The sequence below is a fragment of the Phacochoerus africanus genome, chromosome 15 (genome assembly GCF_016906955.1).
Source record: "Phacochoerus africanus isolate WHEZ1 chromosome 15, ROS_Pafr_v1, whole genome shotgun sequence".
NCBI classification, from domain to species: Eukaryota; Metazoa; Chordata; class Mammalia; order Artiodactyla; family Suidae; genus Phacochoerus; species Phacochoerus africanus.
Genome location: NC_062558.1, coordinates 42,241,865 through 42,266,140, shown reverse-complemented (window position 1 = coordinate 42,266,140; position 24,276 = coordinate 42,241,865). Strand labels below are relative to the sequence as shown.

The window sequence follows — 24,276 nt, the reverse complement described above, 5'->3', positions numbered from 1 at the left end:
AGCCAGGCAAGCTGCTGCAGTGGGCAAGGAGGAACTCTCCGTAGCATGTGTGGCTTCTTGTCCTGGCACCCTTGTCAAGTATTGACCAAAACCTGAAACAGGACAGCAAGGCGATGAAGGCAATAGGTTCTACGTGTGTAACAAAACCGCAGAAACACATGCTAGTTTAGGTTAGATTATAATCATCTGAAGCACAGGATAACCAAGAAGCAAAATTCCATTTTGGTATAACCACCCAATTTCTAGAAAAGAGAAGGGAAACGATTTGCTGTGAGCTTGTTTTGGTCAGAAGACGCAATGGAAGGAGAGGTGGGAATACAAATCCAAGTGATTTTTCAAGTCTTCCTTTTGTAGAGCCGTGAAGATGACCAGGTTTGTGCTGCAAAGAAGTCAGCACCATGTGGCTACTGCTGATTGTTCTCAGATGAATGTTTATACAAAATAATATCTTATCTTCATTTAGTTTATAAACATACAGTGCTATCCCTTTCAAATTAAGGAAAAAAAAAAAAAAAACCCCACACACAAATACTGCAAGGTAGCAAAATACAAAGGAAAAAAAAGCTACTTTTGGTTTTGGCAACATTTAAAAAAAAAGAAAGAAATATAAAAAGCAATGTGGCATTGGTCCCTGTATGTAAAAAAAATAATAATAATAAAAGGTACGTGGGCAGGACACTGAATCGGAATTGGTTGGTTTTCTAAAATTCAGAATATCTGGGATTTTCAAAGTAGCACTTTTGTCTTTTAGAAGTTCACAAGTCACATAACACTTAAAACATAAAAAAAAAAAAAGCTTTCTGGTAAAAAGCTCGGCTTTTAAATCACATTTTGTTTCTGCAAATTTGGGAGACGAATTGAGTTCTTACTGGAATGTGGCCTATCGCTGGTCGACAAATCTGAAATGGAATGTCTCCAATGGCAGTGCCTCCCTCTCGCCCTCCCTGGGACCACACCAACCACCAGCCTCGCGCGCCTTCCTGCTCCCGTGGGGGGTGGGGTGACCTTCAGGCTGCTATCTTCGCCATCTGCTGTTCTAACTTGGAAATACGCTCATCTTGATTGCAGATTGTGTCTTTTATAGATTTGATCTCTTTTAAAATCTCATCCAACTTGGCTTCATTTTGCTGAGGAAAGAAAAAACGGAGGGAGGGAAGAGGGTAACTAAAAAGCAGCCAAGTCAGCACAGGTGAATGGACAGGGTGGGATCTTCTCTTTTGCAAGTGGCAGTGAATGCTGGCCCACCCATGAGACGCCCACAGCAAAGCAACAGTGTGTCAGGCACTGCTCCTGGCCCCAGCCCTGTGCACTGCCTGGTCAGACTCGGGGATACAGGTGAACTGCAGGAAAAGGCCCACTCCTACAAGGCTGCCCTATACCCCAACCACGCCTATCAGGCAACTCCAGCAGGAATAACTGTGTGACCAGGGTAAGGCGTGACCTTCCTGGGGCTACTGAGCTCCTATCAGCCCCTAGAGAGAGGGTCCTTCTTAGGAACTAAATCCCTTGTGCAGCCTGAGCTAAATCCCTGAAGAGTGTGAGCTTCTCCCTAGTGGAGTTGGTGCTTCTGGAAACCTTGCAGCCCCCAAAGTCACAATGCCAACACACAGCTCCTGAGGGTACCTGGCCTCTTCTTTCCATGACCTCCTCACTGACAACTCCCCACCCCCTCTGGCCCCTAGAACTCCAGTCTGAAGCCTGCCGGCGCCCCACCCCCTCTGCCCCTGCACGCCCTCCCTCTGGGCAGCAGCGCCCTCCTGTGGCCACACGGGTCTTCCACGTCAGCCTCTGCTCCCCATCACTCCACTGAAACAATACTTGCCAAGATGCCCAAGCTCATCTCTGCCGCTAAGTTCCACTCACTCCAGAGCATCCTGTCACCTGAACATTCAGCAACTTCTAAAGCCTCTCACCACTTCCTCCATCCAGAGACCTCCTAGCATCTGGGACCCATGCTCTCATGCTTCATTTCTACCCAACTCAGAGATGGCTGTAAACAGTTTGGGGAAATACAGTTTATAATAAAAACACAAAACAACCCCTGCTCACTCTCAGGGATGGGATCAGACTGACTTCTATCCTCATCATTGTTAAAAGCAGAGCTCAAGGAGCCAAACTCAGAAATGTTACGTGACCAGGGAGGTTCCCACAAACAGTGCCTGTTACTGTTACTGAACCCTGTCTGTCCACTCGGGACAGTGCCTGCAAAGCCCAGGGTCAGAAGGAGCGTTTGGCAGGGCCAGGCCCCGCAGGCAGCACCCCCAGGCCCTGCACTCCTTACCACGCCGGCCATGTCTGCAGTCTTCTTGGGGACACTGATCAGGTCACACTTCTTGTTTGCCGTGGGCTTGCTGTCCAGAATGTTCTTCTTGACCACCTTGAGGTCCCTGTTTTTGCCTGGAATGTACCCGTGCTTCAGGGAGATGAGGATTGGTTCTGCATTCCTCCCCTCGAACCACTCCTCTGCCTCCAGCGCTGCTTCCGGTCCCGCTGTGTCAGGGTACAGGTCATCTTGGAAAAGGTCAGACTACACGAGACATTGTGGAGAAAGCCTTAGGTAAGGTCTGGGATTTTAAAAATCTTCTTAAAATATGGATTGTCATGTCAGGTGACAGCTGGGCACTTACCTTCCTGGGGACAGTCATGATGATAGGCTCACATTTTCTCTCATGAAGTTTGAAGAATCTTCAAAGGAGAAATAAAGGCAAAGTTGCATTAAGTGAAATAGGAGGCCGAGTAACAGGCTTAATGACCATTCTTGCCCTTGCCAGGTCTGCCCGCCTCATCTGACGTGCCCTGGCAAGGAGCCCACACTCAGCGCTCCCACTTCACAGAGGAGATGCCGGAAGAAGAGTAGCTACACTAGGAAATGGCAAATGGGAGACAAGAACCAGAAACAGAGCCTATGCGTTACGGTGACAGTCGAGTTCCAATTAATGGGGGCAGATCAACTGTGGGGAAACGATTAACACCACGGACAATGAATCACCTGTGAGAAAGTCACCACGTCAACAGCCAGGAGAGCATACACCCCCATAGTATCAGAGCATCTAATACCCGGATGTCAACTTGAGGTGGCTGAACCTTTTAAGTTCAAATAGGACTTTTAAAAAGGACACAAAAACATCCCTAGGAATTGAATATTGGCATTGGAGCAAATCACATCACGCATTAACACTCAAGAAAAATGTGGAACTATCCAGAATGTGGCAAGAATGGGAAGAGCAAGCCTGTGCTGTCTGCTCCAGGGTGGGAGACTGGCCTGGGCTGCACAGCCAGCTCCGCCCCCACCTCACGGGGCCTCAAGGCCACCCCAGCCTCGACGGGGTGGTTATGAGGGAGAGAGGATCCGGGCTGCGTGGTTAGCACAGGCCCCGACACATAACCAGCGCTCCAGAAACACTGAACAACTTGCTTTCTACAGTTGTCCCTTGACACCTGCCAAGGGTTGGTCCCAGGGGCCCCAAGACAGCAAAATCCATGGATCCGCCAGTCACGTATATAAAATGGTGTAGCATTTTATATGTTAAATCATTCTAGGTTACTTATAATGCCCAGCGCAATGTAAATGCTATGTAAACAGCTGTAAATACAACAGAAATACTATGTAAACGGTTTCCCATGTGCCAGAAATTCAAGTTTTGTTTTTTGGGACTTCCTAGAATTTTAATTTCCAAATACATTCAATCCGTGATTTAGAACTCATAGATACAAAGGGCTGACTGTGGTCTTTTAAATTTCTAGAGACAGTAACACAAATTGGTTGCCAAATCCTGAATGTAATTTTTAAGTTCAATCTATTTTGAACTACACTTTGATTAGTTTGACATAAGCCAAAATTTAGAATTATCTGTGACAGCTTTATTATTCTAGCTACAGAGCTAAATGTATTTAAAACAAAACAAAAAACCCCAAACACAGTGCTTAATATAAAAAAGGGCTCATGGGAGTTCCTGGTAGACTAGCAGGTTAAGGATCGGGCATTGTCACTGCTATGGCTCAGGTCCCTGCTGTGGGGTGGGTTTGATCCCTGGCCCAGGAAATTTTGTTCGTTTGTTTTTTCTTTTGTCTTTTTAGGGCTGTACCTGCAGCATATGCAAGTTCCCAGGCTAGGAGCCGAATCAGAACTAGAGTTGTCAGCCCTATACCACAGCCATAGCAACACGGGATCCAAGCCATGTCTGTGAACTACACTGCAGCTTGAGGCAAAGCCAGATCCTTAACCCACTGACTGAGGCCAGAGATCGAATCTGCACAGGCAAAAAAAAAGTAAAGAGAGAGGCTCATAAAAATTTATTTTTATTCTTAAAGATATAAATGTCAATTATTTGTGTGACTAGCTCAGCACACTTAGAAAAATGTCCATATAAACAGAGTGTAGGAGTTCCCGTCATGGCGCAGCAGAAACGAATCTGACTAGGAACCAAGAGGTTGTGGGTTCGATCCCTGGCCTCGCTCAGTGAGTTAAGGATCTGGCGTTGCCGTGAACTGTGGTGTGGGTTGCTGTGGCTGTGGTGCAGGCGGGCAGCTGTAGCTCTGATTGGACCCCTAGCCTGGGAACCTCCATATGCCATGGGTGTGGCCCTAAAAAGACAAAGAAAAAAACAAAACAAAAAAACAAAACCAAAGTGTATTCAATGTGTGGTATGAGCTCATGATAATCTACTGTTAGTTATTCTGTTGTTTAACATGGCCAGTAGTCAGGGAGCCTCACTTGATTATCTTTTGCCGACTAGCACTGAGAAAAAAGCCTGTCCCTTAGGAAGATTGCTATTACTATGGAATATAAATTTGTTTTAAATCCAGAGTAGTACAGAGAGGTGAAGTTACAGCTGAGCTTCCTGAGCCAAGCTGACCTAATGCCCAATGCAGACCTCTGTTCCTTTAGTTTCAGATCCATGGAGTCCCCTACCCAGTTTGGAACCTGGCTAGTCCCCTTGCAGGACAGGAAAACCATCCCTTATTTCCACCCTAGGGACAGGCTCTCCCGTGGTTGTCTCCCAGGGGACAGTGGCCACAGCTGTGGCCTGAAGACAAGGAATGATGGTTTCACTACTTAAAACAGAGTGTGACACACGCCAGCTAAGCCACTTAACAACTGCATTTCAAGATTATAATCTGAAGAACGGGGAGGGCAGGGTAGATTAAAAGATCTGCAAAGGTCCCTTCCATGTTTCTAAGCAAGGGCAGGAAATGAGATACTGATCCTATGATTCTGTCGCACGCACACAGGAGGAAGGACTCAGACACCTCAGATCGTGGGTGCTGTCCTGCCCTCACAGAAAGGCGGCCGGTGTGAGCAATGAGGACGCATGGAGACACCGCTGCTTTACCTGGCAATCTCACATTTGTTAACGTCGAGTCCCCGCTTGGGCATGTAGCCCATCCCCCTCTGAGGCTCCTTGCTGCTGAATGTGTTGAGGTAGTGGACATACGGGGACTCATCCGTGATCTCGAAATAGCGGATACTGCTGTCGCCCTATGAGAAATTGGAGACAAGTCGGTGGGAAAGGCCCTGTTCAGGTGGGTGTCTCTCCCTGATAACAAGAGCGCAGGCCTGGACGTGGCCGCAGTGGCTGACCCTCCCCTCCCCTCTTCAGAGGTCTGCCTAAAGCACAGCCGAGCTCTCTTCCTGGCAGAGCAAGCCTTTGCTTCTGAACCCCTGCATGCCCTTGCCTAAGGCAGAGTCGGGGCAGAAAGGCTAACACCTCTGGCCAGCAACAGCACTGCTGCTCAACTTCAACAAACAAAAGAATGAGCGGACCTAGAGGGCACTGACACCAATCAGATAATAAAAAGTAAAATTTTTCTAATGAAGAAATGTTAGTTTTAGGGAGTGCTCTTTAACTTCAGGCAATAATGTGGTCCCATCACATGTGTCAGGTTCTGTGACAATTCTGCTTAGAATGGTCACATTTGTTTAAGACCTAAAGCATATGCTGGTCTCTCTGAGTTTATTATGTGACCCTGAACACTGAAGGCGGTCCTGCCTGGCAGAGGGGCGAGATGTAAAGGGAAGCAATAAATGGCTGGGTGGGAGGGACTCTGCCCCAACCTCCCTCTCCTTTCTCGTGATTTCCATTCGTTTCTAGGATGTAATTCTCTAAAGCAATGGAAGAGAAGCTCATCGCACTCCAGTTGTTTTCCACATACTGCCAGGAACTGTCCACCCATGTTAACAACATCTGCAGTCTCCAGCAGCTGTTAACATCTGACGTAAACTGACTTTCAAGGAAACAGTCTAGATCGCAGGATTTAAGTAACTGACCTATAAAAATGTCAGGCAGGTCTGCAGTCCACTCCATCAACCATGAACAGAAGTAAAAGCCCCAGCCTGAACCAGAAAGGGACTACCTAACAAGTTTGGGGAAGGGAACATGTTGGTAGCTCCATTTTTATTAATTCATTTACTTCAACTACAAAAATTCTATGGAAAATTGAGCCCACAAAAGAACAAGGACTATTGAGGGCACCAGCTTCTAAAATGAGGTAACAGTGATGATAATAATGCTACTGAGACTGCTGTCAGACCGAGTTCATCAGGCGGGAGGAAGGTTTTCTGAGTTCGACGTGGGACTTTCCTATGACAGCTGTCACCTCCTGACACTGTAGCTGAGCCACATAACCGCAAGGCCTAGGCCTCAACGCTGACCTCCAAGAGTGAGAACCCACTGGGGAGCCTCTGAGACCCTCAAAACCGGCACCTACGGAGCTGTTCTCTCTGCAATGGCCTGCCTACAAAATGTCTGAAGGATCAACTCTTCTTCCTACAGGATTATTCATTTATTTATTTTGTGTCTTTTGTAGGGCCGCACGCACGGCATCTACAGGATTACATCTAATATCAAACTGCAAAATTATGGTCTACCTTTCCACATAAGTAAATGATACTGGTGTCAGGGTCATAGAAAGGCAGCAACACCCCATTGCTAGTGTCCATTTCATGGAGAGCAATTGGTTCCTCCATAGTTTTCTGGAAAAAAAAAAGTAAACATATATATACACACATTTTTAAAAGATGAATTTTTATAAAATGATGCATTCTTTCATCCCTAATTAGGTTAAGCCATTTCCCTAAAATAGTGAGAGTTTAAACAACGCACCTATAATAGTCATTTGTGTAATTACCAATAAGAATGCTAAATGAGAACCAACTCATTGAAAGATGTTGATCTGACAATCACATCAGTGTGACTCCATAACAAAGTCGAAAAAGCCCTGCTCCTTTGTGACGACTTTCTTTTTTAAAAGTGCTTTTTTTGGGAGTTCCCGTCATGGCTCAGTGGTTAATGAATCTGACTAGGAACCATGAGGTTGCAGGTTTGATCCTGGTCTTGCTCGGTGGGTTAAGGATTCGGCATTGCCTTGAGCTGTGGTGTAGGTCGCAGACTCGGCTCGGATCCCGCGTTGCTATGGCTCTGGCGTAGGCCGGTGGTTACCCCTCCAATTTGACCCCTAGCCTGGGAACCTCCATATGCCTTGAGAACGGCCCAAGAAATGACAAAAAAAAAAAAAAAAAAAGCTTTTTTCTTATTAAAAAAATAAGCTTATGTCTTTTTTTTTTTTTTTTTAAAGGGCCACATCTGCAGCATATGGAAGTTCCCAGGCTAGGGGTCGAATGGGAGCTGCAGGAGCTGGCCTACACCACAGCCACAGCAACGTGAGATCCAAGCCATGTCTGTGACCTACACCACAGGCAATGCCAGATTCTTAACCCACTGAGCGAGGCCAGGGATCCAACCCACATCCTCATGGATACTAGTCAGGTTCGTTACCACTGGTCCACAGCAGGAACTCCATTAACTTACGTCTTTAAAAAGTTAAAAGGTACAAGGAAAAAACATTAAAAAATCCCATATTCCAAAATCCTCCAGTCCAGTGGGTGGCAGAAACAATGCCCATGCTAGCCTGTTTCCTCCCAGCACAGACACACGCACATACAGATTAGAACCGTACCATATATGCAGAGCGGTACTTTTTCCCACTTGTGCTGTCATGAACATTTTCCCAAGCATGACTATTTTGATTTAGACATTTGATCTTGTTCTTTATAAAATATTTTAACTAAGTTTAGAACTTATTTCCCACGTCTAAAACGCTGGATTCTTCATGCATTCTTTCTAAAAACTACAGTCAACATAGACTCCCTGGGAGTATCAAGAATGCATTTTTAAAATACATTTGGCAATAAGTCTCCAGTGAGGATGAGAACTTCACATCTGACTGAAGCCAAACAGGAGTTGGGCAAACGACGCTAAGCATCCTATCTACTGAGCAACATGAAGCCCTGCTCAGAAAAGAGAAAACCTCGGGCTGGGAAGGCACGTACCGGGTTCCAGAGGGCCAGCTGCCGCTCGCTCATGCGGCTGAAACCCGTGGTGAAGACGTTGCCATCAGCCAGAAAGATGGCTCTCATGGGCCGCGCTCCTTCGTGAGCTTTCTCCTTCTCCTGGGTGAGAGAGAGCAAAGAGGCACCTTACACACACTCAAACTGCAAGAGGAAAAGTGGGGGACAGTGGGGGCTCAGACAGAAACCTAACCATGCCATTCACGTTAAAGGTGTGTGTGTGCATGCGCACACATGTGTGTCAGCATTAACCACCTCTCCTCTCTGGAGAAGGAGGAAACAAGGCGACACCAAGGGATCTGGCTGAGGTCCCTGACAAGGGTGCCAAGATTGGACTGAGAAGCCTCAGCCCTTCCCCACCCCCTGCTGCCAACCCAAGTCCAGGTGCCACAAAAGCAAGATACACAAAAGGACTCTGTCAAATGTTGGTTTCTCAAGAGTATGATGATAACCGGAAGGATGGATATACCCCATAGCATCTAGCAATCTCGCAGACTTGCTGGGCATCTCGCAAGTCTAGTCTGGTCAGCCCCTGCCTTAACCTCACTTGTCCAATGGGAGTGCACCAGTCCCACCCCTTGGAAGGTTCCAGTGCGGAAAGCACGCTGCACGGGGCCTTGATAAACACTAGCCATGCCTATGGCACGACTCTTGAGAAGTGATCCTGGCAGAGGACCACCGTATCTCAGAGAAGGGCAACGATGTGGCAGAGCAGGGCAGGAGCGAGGCATCTCTGGATCCAACACTTGCAGTTTCAACATGACTCAAGCCCCAAGTGTCCAGCTTTTGTCATGACGTGTGATTCCGCTGAGGCCTAGCTCAGGTGGTGGAAACCAGGACGCTGCGCTGCGAAGAGAACCTGCTGTGTCTCCTAAAGCCTTTAATAATCTCACCCTGCAGTCCTAAGCCAGCAAGCAGTCAACTCTGTGCATCAGCTGATCTAGACTTGTAAGTTCTTAGGTGGACTGATAAAAACTTTGCTTGTTTGTGAAAAATGGTCACCAAGCGAGAGGGAAGACTTGGGTAAAAGCTGGAGACATAGGGAAGAGAAGGGCGACCAGAGACAGAAGCCGGGACATGCTTTTCCTGATTCACAGTGTGGCATCTGCACATGGCAGGGCCCAACTGACCAGAAGCCCCCTGTGGGCTCTGCCTTAGCAAGCAGAAATTCCTCACTCACTGAAGTGCTCCAGACACTGGGGCCTTTGCCCCAAGAATACTCACAGCAACGATCTCTTGTTTCCGAGGGTCGATGACTCTCACTTTCTTGTCCTTGGAGGCCGTGCAGATGAGGCTGCCGTTCCGGTTCCAGCTTACATTGTAGATCATGTCCGAGTGCATGTCGTCCAAGTTTATGAGGGCTTCCCCCGTGCCCACGTTCCAGATAATGATGGCATTATCACAGCCTGAAAGCAAGTAAAACCGCACCCCTCAGAGGTTAGATACACCTGCACAACAACACACTTGTGAAAACTACAAATACAGCAAAGGGCAGATGTACATACATATTGAAAGGAAGATGCTTATTCTGAGAAGCCCTACTTACTGGGAGTTAAAAACTGGAGTGACTAAGAAAAAAAACTGTGTGAAAGAAACCCTTTAAAGGACAAATACGGCTTGTTTGGGTTCATATGAAACTAAAACACAACCAGGGAGTTCCCATTGTGGCGCAGTGGAAACGAATACAACTAGTATCCATGAGGATGAGGGTTCCATCCCTGGCTTCGCTCAATGGGTTCGGGATCCGGTGTTGCCGTGAGCTGTGGTAGAGGTTGCAGATTCGGCTCGGATCCTGAGTTGCTGTGGCTGGGGCGAAGGCCGGCAGCTATAGCTCCAATTAGACCCCTAGCCTGGGAATTTCCATATGCCGTGGGTGCAGCCCTAGAAAATACAAAAAAAAAAATTCACATATACTCATGTAGCCACCATCGCAATCAAGATCTAGAACATTTCCATCATCCCACAAAGCTCCTTCCTGTCCTTTGTACTGCTTCTATACAAGAAGATAAAATCTCAAATTTTAGACAAAGAAAGAGAGTTCTGTAAGATGAAGCTTGGAAATGACATACATGCACAAGTGGGAGACAGGACTTGGTCACATGGGTTCACTGCAGTGCTGTTTAACAGTAAAAAATCAGAAACAACCTCAATGTCCAAAAATAGGGGGCTGATTAAATAAACGGAGGTGTCCAGACAATGGACTATTAATGGAATTGTTAAAAATATCATCCAACCTTTAACAGCACATAAAAAGGACCACTGTGTACCCGTTAAGTGCAGAAAGCAGGTCACGTGTAAAGTGTCTGAACTCATCTTTGTGAGTAAAAGTGTTTATATGCACAGAAATATCTTCTGGAAAGAAATATCAAAATGGTAATGATGTTTCTTCCAGGTAGTCATTACAAGTGATTTTTATTTTCTTCTTTTTGTTTTATATATATTTTCTCTATAATATACATGGACTGCATGCATATGGAGAAAAACAAAAGTTACTTTTTTAAAAGGAAAGGGGGATATTTGACCAACAGGATCACCCCAAAGTTGGCAGCGGCACCAGGGCTGGAACCAGGGCCCTGGGCTCCCACTCAAGCTCCTTCTAATACATCAGAAATAAGTTAAAACTGAGATCCATAGAGGGTCTGCTGAAAAGCAATTATGTAAGTAGGTATGTGTCTGTTCATCTTTCTAAGCAGGAGGGCCACAGCTTGCCAAAGTGGCCTCAATGCACACTGAGGCTGGGGAACCCTTGCAGCTCAGGACCCCGTAGTGAATTCCTAACAACCTGCTTCGGAATTGCAGGCACACAATCAGAAAGCGTCTGCTGCTCCCACCATACACAGGCTGCAAGAAGGGGGCACCAGGAGAAAGCAGAGGCCCACAAGCTCCTACCTGCGCTGAGTAGCACATTGCGGGCCGTCGGGTGCCAGGCCACGATGCCAACTCTCTTTGAGTGGCCTTCTAAAATGACCACTGGCTCGGTCAGGGAAAGGGTGAGTCCATTTTCTGGGATCTGCCATACCTGTTGGAAAAGGAAGAAAGGTGAGGCATATGAAAGTGAATGGCTTTCCTTATCACAATGACTGTGATATGAGTTTGAAGCCTTGATCTGCATGAACAGGATATATGACGGTCTTGGGATGAAAGGCAGAATGTGGTGAAACACCTACAGCTGGTTATTCAAATGTAACAAAGAGCAGAATGTCCATAAGGTCTAAAAATGTTACCTCTCTGCTTGTATTTAACATTAGTGGAGATTTTATTTTAAATTCCCTGTTAAATTCAAAAACTCTCCAGTTAGAAGCATACAAAAAAATTGAAAGAAAAATACCAAGCAGTCATGAAGCACTGAGGTGAAAATCCTTAGTTAAGCCCATACTTCCTGAGGGGAAGGCAAACTCCATCCGCCAAAGGTTCTTTGGGGGTGGGGGGCACGGTTTTTCAAACATTATGTTTTCTACGATTTTATACTTGGAAATGAAAAGATATCTAATGGTTCCATAATATGTACTACAGAAATCTTACAACAGAAAAAAAAACTAGACCTCATCAAAATTAAAAACTTGGTGTTTTGTTTTCTTTTTCTTCTTCTTTTTTTTCTTTTGGCTTTTTGGGCCTGCATTTGTGGCATATGGAAGTTCCCAGGATAGAGGTTGAATCAGCTACAGCTGCAGGCCTCACCACAGCCACAGCAATATGGTATTCGAGTCGTGTCTGTGACCTACATACAACACAGCTCACGGCAATGCCAGATCCTTAACCCACTGAGAGAGGCCAGGGATCAAACCCGCATCCTCATGGATACTAGTTGGGTTCATTTCCACTGAGCCACAACAGGAACTCTGTAAGCTTTTGTGTTTCAAAGGACTATCAAGAAAAGTGATAAGAGGTGTTCTCTTGTGGCTCAGTGGGTTAAGGATCAGGCATTGTTACTGAAGCAGCCTGGGTCACTGCTGTGGTGGGTTCAATCCATGGCCTGAGAATTTCCATATTCCATAGGCATGGCCAGAAAAAAAAGTGACAAAACAACCCAAAGAATGGCAGAAAATAAGTTTTACAAGTCATACATATAATAAGGGACTCTTATCTTACAACTCAGTAAAAGGAAAAATAACTTGATTTTTTAAATAAGCAAGGAATCTATCTAGGTATTTCTTCAAGCGAGATATAGGAATGGCAAATAAGCACATGAAAAGATGCTCAACATTATTAGCCACCAGGGAAATATAAATCAAAACCACAATAAAATAGCATTTCACATCCACTAGGAGTTTGGAATCAAAAAACAAATAAGGGAGATCCCGTTGGGGCTCAGAGGTTAAGAACCCGACTAGTCTCCATAAGGATGTGGGTTCAATCTCTAGCCTTGATCAGTGGGTTAGGGATCCACGTTACTGCAACCTGCAGCATAGGTCACACATGCAGCTTGGATCTGGCATTACTGTGGCTGTGGTGTAGGCCAGCAACTACAGCTCTGATTCGACACCTAGCCTACAGCTGTAAAAAGGGGGGAAAAAGACAAATAGCAAGTACTGACGAGGATTCAGAGCCTCAGAGAATTCAGAGCCCTGAAACGTGCTGGTGGGAATGTAAGATAACACAGTTGCTCTGGGAAACAGTGGTCAATTACAGAGTTACCCCATGACCCAGCAATTTCACTCCTAGGAACCTCCCCAAGAGAAGTGAAAATCTACATCCACATGAATACTGGTACACAGGTTTACAGCAGCATTATTTATAACAGCCAAAAGGTGGAAACAACCCAAATGTCCAGAAACTGATATATGGATAAACAACATCTGATAGGAAAAGGAGTATTTGACCACGCAAAGGAATGAAGTACTGACACTTGCTCCAAAGTGGACAAAGTTTGAAATTGCTAAGTGAAAGAAGCCAGTGACTAAAGTCCACATAGTGTAGGATTTGTGTCTATGAGATGTCCAGAAAGGAGATTAGGGGCTGCTCAGGGCTGGGGCCAGGGGTGCAACAGCTAAAGAACAGAGGGTTTCCTTTTGAGGTGGTGAAAACGTTCTAAAATCATCTGTGGTGATGGTGGTACACACCTGTGAATATACTACAGAGCACTGAGCTGTACATTTTAAATGGGTGACCTGTATGTGAATTACTTTTTACATACAGTTAAAAGCCGTTAAAACCAGCTATTAGCTAACATTTAAGTTTATGAAAAGGCTACAGTTTAAAACAATTACCTTCTTCTGTATGACGATTAAAAAACAAGTAAATTTTCTACCAAAAAAAGATTTTAGGCAACTAGTTCATAACAAATTTAGCACTTGCCAGTGAAAAACTCATGCTCAACAGTGGAACAAGTGAGAAACAGAATTTTCCTTTGTTGGGGATTTCTAAGGAGGAGACAAACAACTGTCTGTTTTCAATCGCTCAGTGGAAAGCAGAGTCTGGATTGGGAGTGGTTAGGGTTCAGCTCAGCTCTGCTGTCCCACAAAAAATCACAACAAAAAGTCTGCCTGCCATCCTGAAGAATGCAGCAAAGTCATGAATTACATGATCATTCATAAACCTGCCTTTTGAGGGCCTCAGTTTAGGACATCACTTAATTTCTCCTGAATGCTCATTCAACAAATTTTAAACAAGGCAGGGAGTTCCCTGGTGGTCTACTGCTGTGGCCCTACATTCAATCCCTGATCTAGGAACTAAGATCCCATGTCAAGGTGCTGAACGCTGTGACCAAAAAAATAAAAGTTAAAAAAAAAAAAAGCCGAAAAAATTTTTAAAAAAAATTTAAAAAAAGGAGTTTTCATGGTGGCTCAGCAGTAACGAACCCACCAGTATCTATGAGGATGTGGGTTCAATCCCTGGCCTCGCTCAACAGGTTAAGGATCTGACATTGCTGTGAGCTGTAGTAGTACAGGTCGCAGATGTGGTGTAGGCTGGCAGCTGCAGCTCTGATTCAACCCGTAGCCTGGGAACCTCCATATGCCATGGGTGAGGCCCTAAAATATGATGATGATGATGATGATGATGATGATGATGATGATAAGGCAGATGTAAGCAAGCACGGGAGGCAAAAGGAATCTAGGAATCTACCTGGCCTCCCCTAACCCCTCCCCCAGACCACTGCCTCTCTCCACCGAAAGGGGCAGACTCTGACCCAGGCCCCTCTCCCCTGGGGGAATGGGCATCTGCTACCCTCCATCATTACCTCTTTGCTTTCACTCTGATACGCACCATTTTTATTCAAGGATTTATGATCAGTAAAACTGCTCCACACTGAACTTGGTTATCTGAATATAAAACAGGACTAAACTTTTGAACAGAAGGAACAGAAAACAAGTAATGATTTGATCAAAGCACAAAGTCGGGAGAGGAACAATTACGAGACAGGACTTTGGTGACTCAACAGGAAATGCATTTTGCAAGACGAATTCTGACCCACGCTTACAAAAGAAAGAGTGGTGATATACCACCTGACGCCTCCAGATGGCAGTGTGACCACTGGCTGCTGGATTTTTCCCACAGGGATCGTAAAACCTTCAGTGCCTGACCCACCATGATTAAATAGTGCCTTTTCTAAATCCCTAATGAGGCGTGGAGTGATGGGAGGCTTTGGATATAACCAGCATTTCCTGCTTAAATATGAGGGTGGAAGTAGAGCTCATAACAGGACTTCATCTTCTCCTTTCTCTAGTTTCTTCATCTTTTCCTTGGATTGCCAGGAGATGTTGATGGAGCAAAACGCTTATTATGCAATTTTGAAAATGAGAAACCTCTCTGTCCCTCCTCTGTCTCACTTTTGGCAGATTCAATGGTCTCCTCAACAAGGCTTATGCATTTTCATCCAGGCACCTAACCCATCTCACGATCTCAGTCACTCAGCCATGCAGCTCTTTCCTTGAGTAACCACCACAGCGCAGGCCTGTTACCAGGCAAGGAGGGAAGGATAACACAGGCTCCGCTCTCGAGGGGTTTACAATCTAAAAAAGCAGAGGTGTCTATGAGACTGGAAGCCAGACAGCAAAGACAAGCAGCCGGCTGGAGCAAGGGCTCTGAAGCCAGAGACCTTGGTGCAGATCCTGCCTGGGGCCTCTTACTGTGATGGTCCTGGGCAAAGAGCTCAACATCACTGCGCAGGGAAGAATCAGGACCTGTACTTCCTAGGGCTGCTTTGAGGATTAAATGCATTAACACTGCCTGGCACACAGTCACCTCCAATGCAGTGCAGGGGTGAGGAATATCCTGATTCTGCTATCAGCTACAGGACCTTGGGGACATTCACCTAACCATTTGGGGCTTTGAGTTTCCTCATCTATAAAATGGGTCTATAATAATGAACCTGCCCTCACTGGGCGTGTCTGGAGACCAATGTGGTAACATGAATACAAAGCACTCAGAATAATGCCTGCTGTAAGGCAGGCTGTGGGTTAAGTGTTAGCTGTGGTTATTACATGTCCTTTTCACTAGGAAACCACAGTCTAGTCACCAGTGTGACGCTCGGGTAAGCTCAGTGCTGAGTAAAAATTAGGTTACCTTCTTGCTACCGAAGCTTGGTACATCCAGGAAGGCTCCCGGAGGAGACAACCTCTAAGGATGAATAGGAGTTAGGTGACAGGTGGAAGAAGGAAAGATAAAATGGGAGAAGGAAGGAAGGAAATCAAGTATCCAGTTTAAAAACAAAAAACACAGACGCAGAGAGCAATTTTCTAAAGAGTAGATGCTCCAAAAAGGCTGGCTGAGGGGCATGACGGGGAAAGGCACCACGTATAGAAGACAACACAGGCACAAGGATTCCCATGGGAAGACACAGTGACAGCAAAGCCTGTGTGATGAAACGCAAAGACACCGGGCACTCTGGCCTGTGCTGGGAATAAAGGCGGCTTGTTCTCCAGTGGGCCTTGGGGAAGAGCCGCACATCTGTAAGTCCTTCCACACGAGGCCAACGCCCCCCTAGTCAGTGCCTGCTGGCCCTGTTCACAGGCCTGTTGTCACGTGCTCTCTGCTGCTGCCAGGAATGGCCTTCTACAGGCTGAAGAGGTCATGTGGAGTCCCATTCGGTCCCTGTCCGGTTTCTTGTGTGTAACCTGGGACACAGCCCAGGGTGGTGGTGGAAAGGACCTGACCTGGTTGTCAGAAGACACGGGCTCCTGTCAGGGATGGGACACCAACTGGCTACATCAGCATTAAGAAAGGACCTTACTCCTGGAAGCCTCGACTTCCCTGCATGGTACTGGGGACAGCATCAGCTCTGCTTCCTTAGGGGTAACTGGAAAGGTCAAACGAGTTGAATCATGCTGCACCCCCAAGCACTACCCGAATGGGAAATACCGCAAACAGGGTGACCTTTGACAAAATCGTCACTCCTTCGGCCTGTGCTTCCTGAGCGGTAAAGCGGGACATACTCCTGCCTTATTGTGCTGTTAACAAGGATTAAATATAGTCACCACATAAAGGTTTCAAACAGCGCATGGCAAATAAAAAGATCTACTACATGTTCACCGTTACTTTTCTTGCTATAACTGTGACCACTACGACCCCAACATGTATTTTACATCTGAATGTCAGGATTCTGTGGAATGAAATTAATTTGCCTTTAAATTAATGCAGCCCTGTACCCAACTACCTAATTTATGTCCAAGATATCCTATGTGTGAAAGCTCCAGCTAGTGCCTGGGCCAATTAGCACAAATGAGATCAGCTCTGATCTCCAGGCTGGTCCCTTAGCTTTTCTCAGCTCCACGGCCAGTTAGTACGTTAATACCAATCAGCTTTTGCAAAAACATATGTGGTGAGTAGAAAGGCAAAGGGGCATCCAGCATCCTCTGCTGTGCATCGCAGCACGGCAAGCACTCCAAGCTATCCTCTTTCCTCTTGGGTTTTTTCTTTGCTTTTCTTAAAAAGTACTGTGTATGTCTGGAATGTTTTACATGGACAACACATTACTATAGTAACATTAGGTCTTGTTTTGCTTTGAAAGAAAGGGAAAAAAACACCATCAGTCCCTAGGGCTTCCAGATGAAAAAGTGAATCAATCGGTGAAAATCCAAACAAGGTTCTGGAAAAATACAACTTTTAAGCACACGTTCAGGAACCACTGCCTCACTGGCATCCTTGTCCCAAATGAATTTCTGAATATGGAAAAAGGATAGGGCAAGAGAAGCATTCTAACAAGGACACAATGAGGAAGATTTTAAAAAGTGGCTTTCTCTCAAGTAGTGATTTTAAAGTATAAACTTGTTTGATGGTTTTATTTCTCCAACACAGCACAAATTGAAAGCAAACAAAACACAGAGTGTTTCCAAACACTGCTTCTCTATTTTAATCACCCACCAAGAACTTGCTACTGGGCTAGGCACTAGAGTTACAGCCATAAAAAAGACTATTCCTCCCAAAGGCCATATTTTTTAAGGGCTAAGGAAACCAATTCCAGAGGAAAAATGAGGGAAAAAGCTGATCTGAAGAGACAGGAAGAGGCTGGGACTCTGTAGCAGCTGCAGAGCAGCACGACCCCTACAGAAGCCACTGATGCAACAACCCCAAGGGGTAGGATGCAGAGTCAGGACATTCCTAAGTGAACCGTGACATTGAGAACAACATTGGTTTTGAGAAAATCAAGAGCTGAGATTTCAGTTCCGATGTGCCAAAGTTATAATACCCGCCTGGCAAATGGCCCAGACGCAATCTGTACAGGATGGAAATAACACGAAGCCGGCTGAATGGCTGGGAGGGGCAGGAGTCCTGGGGAGCATGCTCATCACCAACTACATCACTTCCATCTTGATTTCAAGGCAAAAACTGCATCAGCACAATTGACAACAGAAGCAAAAATGGGTAAAACAGGGAGTTAATTTTTGTTAATTTCCAAAGGAGTGTAAGACTGAGCTGGGAAAAGTGTCCATTTAAACTTAATCATCTGGGACCAACGAGAGCGTGTGGGTGAAGACAAATAAGAATGTTCTGCCTGCAAGATCCTTCCCTCTCTCAGACTCTGGGAGAACCTATTATGCAACCCCACTGTCTGAATTAGCCAGTTTTTGCATTTGTGTTTGGTTACCTCCCGGCAGATAAGGGACATTGTTGAATCAACATCATTCACTAAACTTACTTTGGCTGCTCTCTGTTACTTAAAGCACTGTTACTTCCTTGGAGCTAAAATTTTCCCAAGTAAAACACTTAACAGCTATAATCTTTAAAACTCTCTCTGAGATTTTGTTGGAGATAAGAACTCACAATACCAAAAATGGGGAAATCCTAGGAACACGGTATAATTTCCGGGAGGAGGGCTTACAGCATTGCTATCTGCTGGTACAAAACATCACTTCAAAAAGTAGTACAACCAAGGCAAACTATGCCCATATAATTTACTTTGAGGCTGTGTAAAGAAGCCATCTCTAAAAGATGAAGGCATGCACCGTATGGCTGGCATTCCTTCTCTAAAAATGCAACCAATGTAACATCACTACCACAGAATCAATGCTCACGAAATTAAGAAAGCACTGCCTAAATGGGGAGGGTGTAATACAATTACACTATCAATACAAAAAGCAGTTTTTAAGATTAATTTAGTCACTTTCCAGTTCATTTGGTGAACTGGTTCTACTGTATTTTTTTCTACTGAATTACTTACTAAAAATATTACTGCTATGAATCCACTATGAGCATATATTAAAACTCAATGCAGGAGTTCCCGTCATGGCTTAGTGGTTAAAGAAACTGACTAGGAACCATCAGGTTATGGGTTCCATCCCTGGCCTTGCTCAGTGGGTTAAGGATCCAGCGTTGCCGTGAGCTGTGGTGTAGGTTGCAGATGCGGCTCAGATCCCATGCTGCTGTGGCTCTGGCGTTCCGGCGGCTACAGCTCCGATTTGACCCCTAGCCTGGGAACCTCCATATGCCACGGGAGCGGCCCTAGAAAAGGCAAAAAGACAAAAAACAAAACAAAAAACCCTCAATGCAAAAAAAAAAAAAAACCTCCTCATTAACGCTTATACCATCCTTGATTCTCTCAAATGCCTTATTTATTTATTTATTTATTTATTTGGGGGGGGGGTGTCTTTTTTAGGGCTGCACCTTCGGCCTATGTAAGTTCCCAGGCTGGGGGTTGAATCAGAGCCATAGCCACCAGCCTATGCCACAGCCACAGCAATGCCAGATTCAAGCTACGTCTGCAACCTACACTGCAGCTTGTGGCAACACCAGATCCTAAATCCATGGAGTGAGGCCAGGGCTTGAACCCACATCCTCCTGGATACTAGTCGGGTTTGTAACCCACTGAGCCACCAAGGGAATGCCCACGATTTATTTTTTTAAACAGGTAAGGAAACTGAGGCTGAGAGCCTTTGAGGGACCTGGGCTGTCCTCAGCATCCTTTCTCTGCTGGAGCTAGGCCTTGACTCACCATCTCTATCTGCAGCTCCTGGGCTCCTACCAGGAGTAGACACTTAGGAAATTACAGAGAAGTTTTCTGGTTGTTCGTTTTTTATTTAGCAAATGCTGTTGTTTGAAACCATTCGATCCATCATATGGTTGCTCTTTTACCTTCAGGAGAAGAAAGTAAAACTGAGATATTAAGAAGCAAATGGAATAGGAGAAGATCAAATACTTCTTTAAAATTTGTTTCAGGAGTTCCCGTCGTGGCTCAGCAGTTAATCAACCTGACTAGTATCCATGAGGACTCGGGTTTGATCCCTGGCCTTGCTCAGTGGGTTAAGGATCTGGCGCTGCCGTGAGCTGTGGTGTAGGTAGCAGACACAGCTCAGATCTAGCACTGCTGTGGCTGTGGTGTAGGCCAGTAGCTGCAGCTGCAGCTGCAAAAGGACCCCTAGCCTGGAAACCTCCATATACCACGGGTGTGGCCCTAAAAAAACAAAAGACGAAAGAAAAAAAAATTTGTTTCAACTGCTGGGTTATTAAAGTTTTTGTAATTACCCCAATATTAATAACAAAAGATTTCAGGACATATGTGATTAAAATATCAGCGCCATACTTAAGGGCTTAAAAAAAAAAACTAGGAGAAAGATTCATCCCAAAGTGTGACTGAATTTACAAAATGTTCACTGGCAATACCAATAAAGGGGCAACAGTAGAGGATTCTGGGTAGATGGTAGTGTGACTGGCAGCACAGTTTGAGAATCTTCCCAATTCCCCCAATAAAAACACAGGACAGGCATATAACAAACACAGGAACAATATTTACACAAAACTGGTGATAACCCAGAAGCAAGTGGGTGAAGGAAAACCACCAACAGCCACATGACCGGTGTGCTATTGGCCTCTGTGTAAAAAAGTCATGGAGCAGCGACAGGGTGCCCCACAGACCGGAGAAGAGCAGGACAATACGAGACCACGATGAAAACCAGGTATGGCTTTGCCTTCTTCAACAGCAGGTGAGAACAGGGTCCTGAAATAAAAAAGGTCTGAAGGGGCTGGACCAATCCAGACCCCAGGCCTCCAGAAACCAACCAGAGAGGGCTCCCTACTGAGACAGGCTGACACTGAGAAGAAGCCCAAGAAAGGGAATCAATCCAGAGGAGGACAGAAGTAAGATGGACAAAGGAATCTGAGGCCAAATAAAAACTGGTCAGGAAACCTCAGAGAGCAAGCCACCATGTTTCTGACATAGTACCTAAAAATGACAGAAGAGGGAGCCCTGTGAAGAGGGAGCCTTGTGAAGCTGAAACAGGTGTATGAAACCAAGCCATCCTCTGAAGCCCAGGAAAACTAAATTCACATATAAACAAGGGGGAGGGAAAGTCAAAGTTCCCCCCCAAAAGAGGATAAGATTCAGAAGAGCAGCCCTACAGACAAAATAAGAATCGGGGTGGCGGGGGGGTGGTGTCCTAAGTCCAGCTCCAAAAAAAGATGAAAACTACCATACAAGTTACAAAACAAGTTTAAAAATATTATTAAGAAAATAATACAAAACAGGAAACATTACAAATCAGTACTTTGGAAAACTCAAAAGGTGGTAGAAATCAAAAAAAAAATAGGGGAGTTCCTGTCGTGGCGCAGCAGAAACAAATCTGACTAGGAACCATGAGGTTTTGGGTTTGATCCCTGGCCTCACTCAGTGGGTTAAGGATCCGGTGTTGCCGTGAGCTGTGGTATGGGTCGCAGACGTAGCTCGGATCTGGCATTGCTGTGGCTGTGGAGTAGGCCAGCGGCTAGAGCTCCAATTCAACCCCTAGCCTGGGAACCTCCATATGCCTCAGGTGTGGCCCTAAAAAGCAAAAGCTAAATAAATAAATAAATATGCTTTCAGTAATCATGATGGCAGTGATAGTACTGGTCTTTGGAGTGTGAGGCTATTGTACGTATAGTGTGAAAACACCAACGAGATAGATTAGGATATTCTTAATTCATCCCAAGTCCTTCAGAACTAGGTTTCTTTGTCTGGAAGAAAGGAGACAGAGAAGTATTATTAAAGAAGTAAGGTAAAAAGTCTATAGTCCAGAATGTGAACTGCAAAGATTAAGATGAAGTCATAAGGTATTATATCTTGAAATACATATGTATCTAGCTGAATTCACTGCACAGTAACAGTGAACATCCTGAAGCACCCAGACAGTGATCTAGAAATTCCATTTTCCATTAAAAGAAAGCAGAATTTCTGAGAGACATGGCTGATTTGAGGTGTGGGGCCAGAAGATGTTCAAGATGGGCCTGGGACATTCCGAAGAGTATGGAACAACAGAAACAAGCAGGGTCATGGCAGAAGGACTTGGGCACCTCGAAGATGTTCCCATTAACAAAGACTGGATACCTGAAGTTGGAGAGAAGAACTGTAATGGATCAAAATCCATGAAATACATGCAAATCCATGAGTTCAATGTCATCATTTTGAGAGCCCTAAAAAACTGCTGGACCTTGGAGTTCCCATCGTGGCACAGTGGTTAATGAATCCGACTAGGAACCATGAGGTTGCGGGTTCGATCCTTGGCCTTGCTCAGTGGGCTGACGATCCAGCGTTGCCGTGAGCTGTGGTTTAAGTTGCAGACTTGGCTCAGATCTGGCGTTGCTGTGGCTGTGGTGTAGGCCGGCGGCTACAGCTCCAATTAGACCCCTAGCCTGGGAACCTCCATATGCTGCGGGAGTGGCCCTAGAAAAGACAGAAAAAAAAAAAAAAGAAGAAGAAGAACTGCTGGACCTAGGTGCTGGATATCAACTGCTGCACAAACCACAAAAGAGCAAAAGCGAGGCATCTTGACACCAGGTACCTCCTGAGGGAGACCAGAGCATGAGCTTTTTTCAAAGGGATGGAATCTGAATTTATTTATTTTTTTCTCTTCTTTTCTTTTCATGGCTGTACCTGCAGCATATGGAAGTTCCCGGGCTAGGGGTTGAACGGGAGCTGCAGCTGCCAGCCTATACCAGAGCCACAGCAACAATGGATCTGAGCTGCATCTGAGACCTACACTGCAGCTTGAGGCAATGCTGGATCCTTAACCTGTTGAGAAGAGGCCAGGGATCAAATCCTCATGGACACTGTGTCAGGTTCTTAACCCAGTGAGTCACGACGGAAAACTCCCAGAATCTGAATTTATTCACACTCCAGGACCCAGCTGCCAACTTGAGGGAATATGAAAGACAGGGGAGCATGATGAACTGGATCATGAGGCTGCACTCAGCAAAATCTGAAGCTACAGGGCAAAGGTCAGGCTCCTTCAATAAGAAAAGGATGGAGGAGGAACCTGTAGATTAAAAAAGACTTGAAAGACACATCAATTTTTTAAAACTTGGAAGAATAAGCCATCTAGAGACACACACTTGAGTGATTAAAACCACAAAGAAAGGCAAGGAAGTGAGTGGAGGGAGGGACGGCTGGGGACTGGGATGGGGCACAGGGAAGAGTCTGGGAAGGCTGGGAAAGTTCCACTTCTTGACCTAGGGTGGCGGCAACCGGGTGTTCACCCTGCAATAAATCTCTTAATTTACTTTTCCATTTAAATGAATTCACTTAAAAATTTGTTCAGTGTGTTTTATAACATGAAGATTTTTTTAAAAAAGAGCAACAGGACCGATAATGCTGAAGATGGGGAGGGATGGATCAAACCCGCTTCTCCAAGAAAGGTTAAGACACTTAGTTTAAGATTTTGGCATCAGGTCTAAATACTGTTCCTTTCCCTGAGCAAAATGTGTCTGTTGTCATTAAAATGATCAACTAGCAAGGCATGTTAAATGGAACAATTCCTTTTAATAGCAGCATATTTTTTTAATACGCTTTGGCTGCCAAAATCATGAGATCACAGGAGGAGTTATCCTCAGCCAAAAGTCCATGAGGAAAAATGGGTAAATGTTTAAGTGGCACACACAGTTCAGGAATTAATGTGTGTTCATGTAAAACAATTTTAATTAATAAAGTCTTCCAAACAATGTTTCTGAGTCTGGTTCAGTGCATAGAAAACAGAGAGGGCAACAATAGCAGTGTGGTGCTCCTGGCTCTCCACCTGCAGGGGGTGAGTGTGCCTGTAATGTGACGGGGGCGGCCGTCCCTCACACTAGGACGGACTTCAGAACTCATGCCCAACCTTTCCAACGGGTGTGGGGCGAAGATTAACAATGGATCCAAACCCATAACTACATGTGAAAGCTAAGAACATAACTAAGGACAGGAAGCTATAACTTCACAGGTACCCCCAAGCCTGGTTTCATACACAACCCACTTTTGGAATCTAAACTAGGGAATGTAAAGAACTTAACTTTAAAACTCTTTCAGGAGTTCCTGTCATGGCGCAGTGGTTAAGGAATCCAACTAGGAACCACGAGGTTGTGGGTTTGATCCCTGCCCTTGCTCAGTGGGTTATGGATCCGGCGTTGCCGTGAGCTGTGGTGTAGGTCGCAGACGCGGCTCAGATCCCAAGTTGCTGTGGCTCTGGCCTAGGCTGGCAGCTGTAGCTCCAATTAGACCCCTAGTCTGGGAACCTCCATATGCCGAAGGAGCGGCCCTAGAAAAAGGCAAA

General features: G+C 45.4%; 1 protein-coding gene across 2 annotated transcripts in view; it reads right to left on the bottom strand.

The window, feature by feature from the left end:
* Nucleotides 1-162: 162 nt before the first annotated feature.
* CORO1C (coronin 1C) overlaps nucleotides 163-24,276 on the bottom strand; it is an 80,617-nt gene continuing 56,503 nt past the window's right edge. For both annotated transcript variants that reach the window (XM_047759746.1, XM_047759747.1), the window contains 8 exons: nucleotides 11,237-11,366; nucleotides 9,572-9,753; nucleotides 8,330-8,449; nucleotides 6,869-6,973; nucleotides 5,334-5,479; nucleotides 2,628-2,685; nucleotides 2,282-2,527; nucleotides 163-1,127 (listed from right to left, as the gene is read on the bottom strand). In XM_047759746.1, the coding sequence (XP_047615702.1) occupies nucleotides 1,008-1,127; nucleotides 2,282-2,527; nucleotides 2,628-2,685; nucleotides 5,334-5,479; nucleotides 6,869-6,973; nucleotides 8,330-8,449; nucleotides 9,572-9,753; nucleotides 11,237-11,366 (1,107 nt within the window). In that variant the 3' untranslated portion in view covers nucleotides 163-1,007. The remainder of the gene's footprint in view (nucleotides 1,128-2,281; nucleotides 2,528-2,627; nucleotides 2,686-5,333; nucleotides 5,480-6,868; nucleotides 6,974-8,329; nucleotides 8,450-9,571; nucleotides 9,754-11,236; nucleotides 11,367-24,276) is intronic.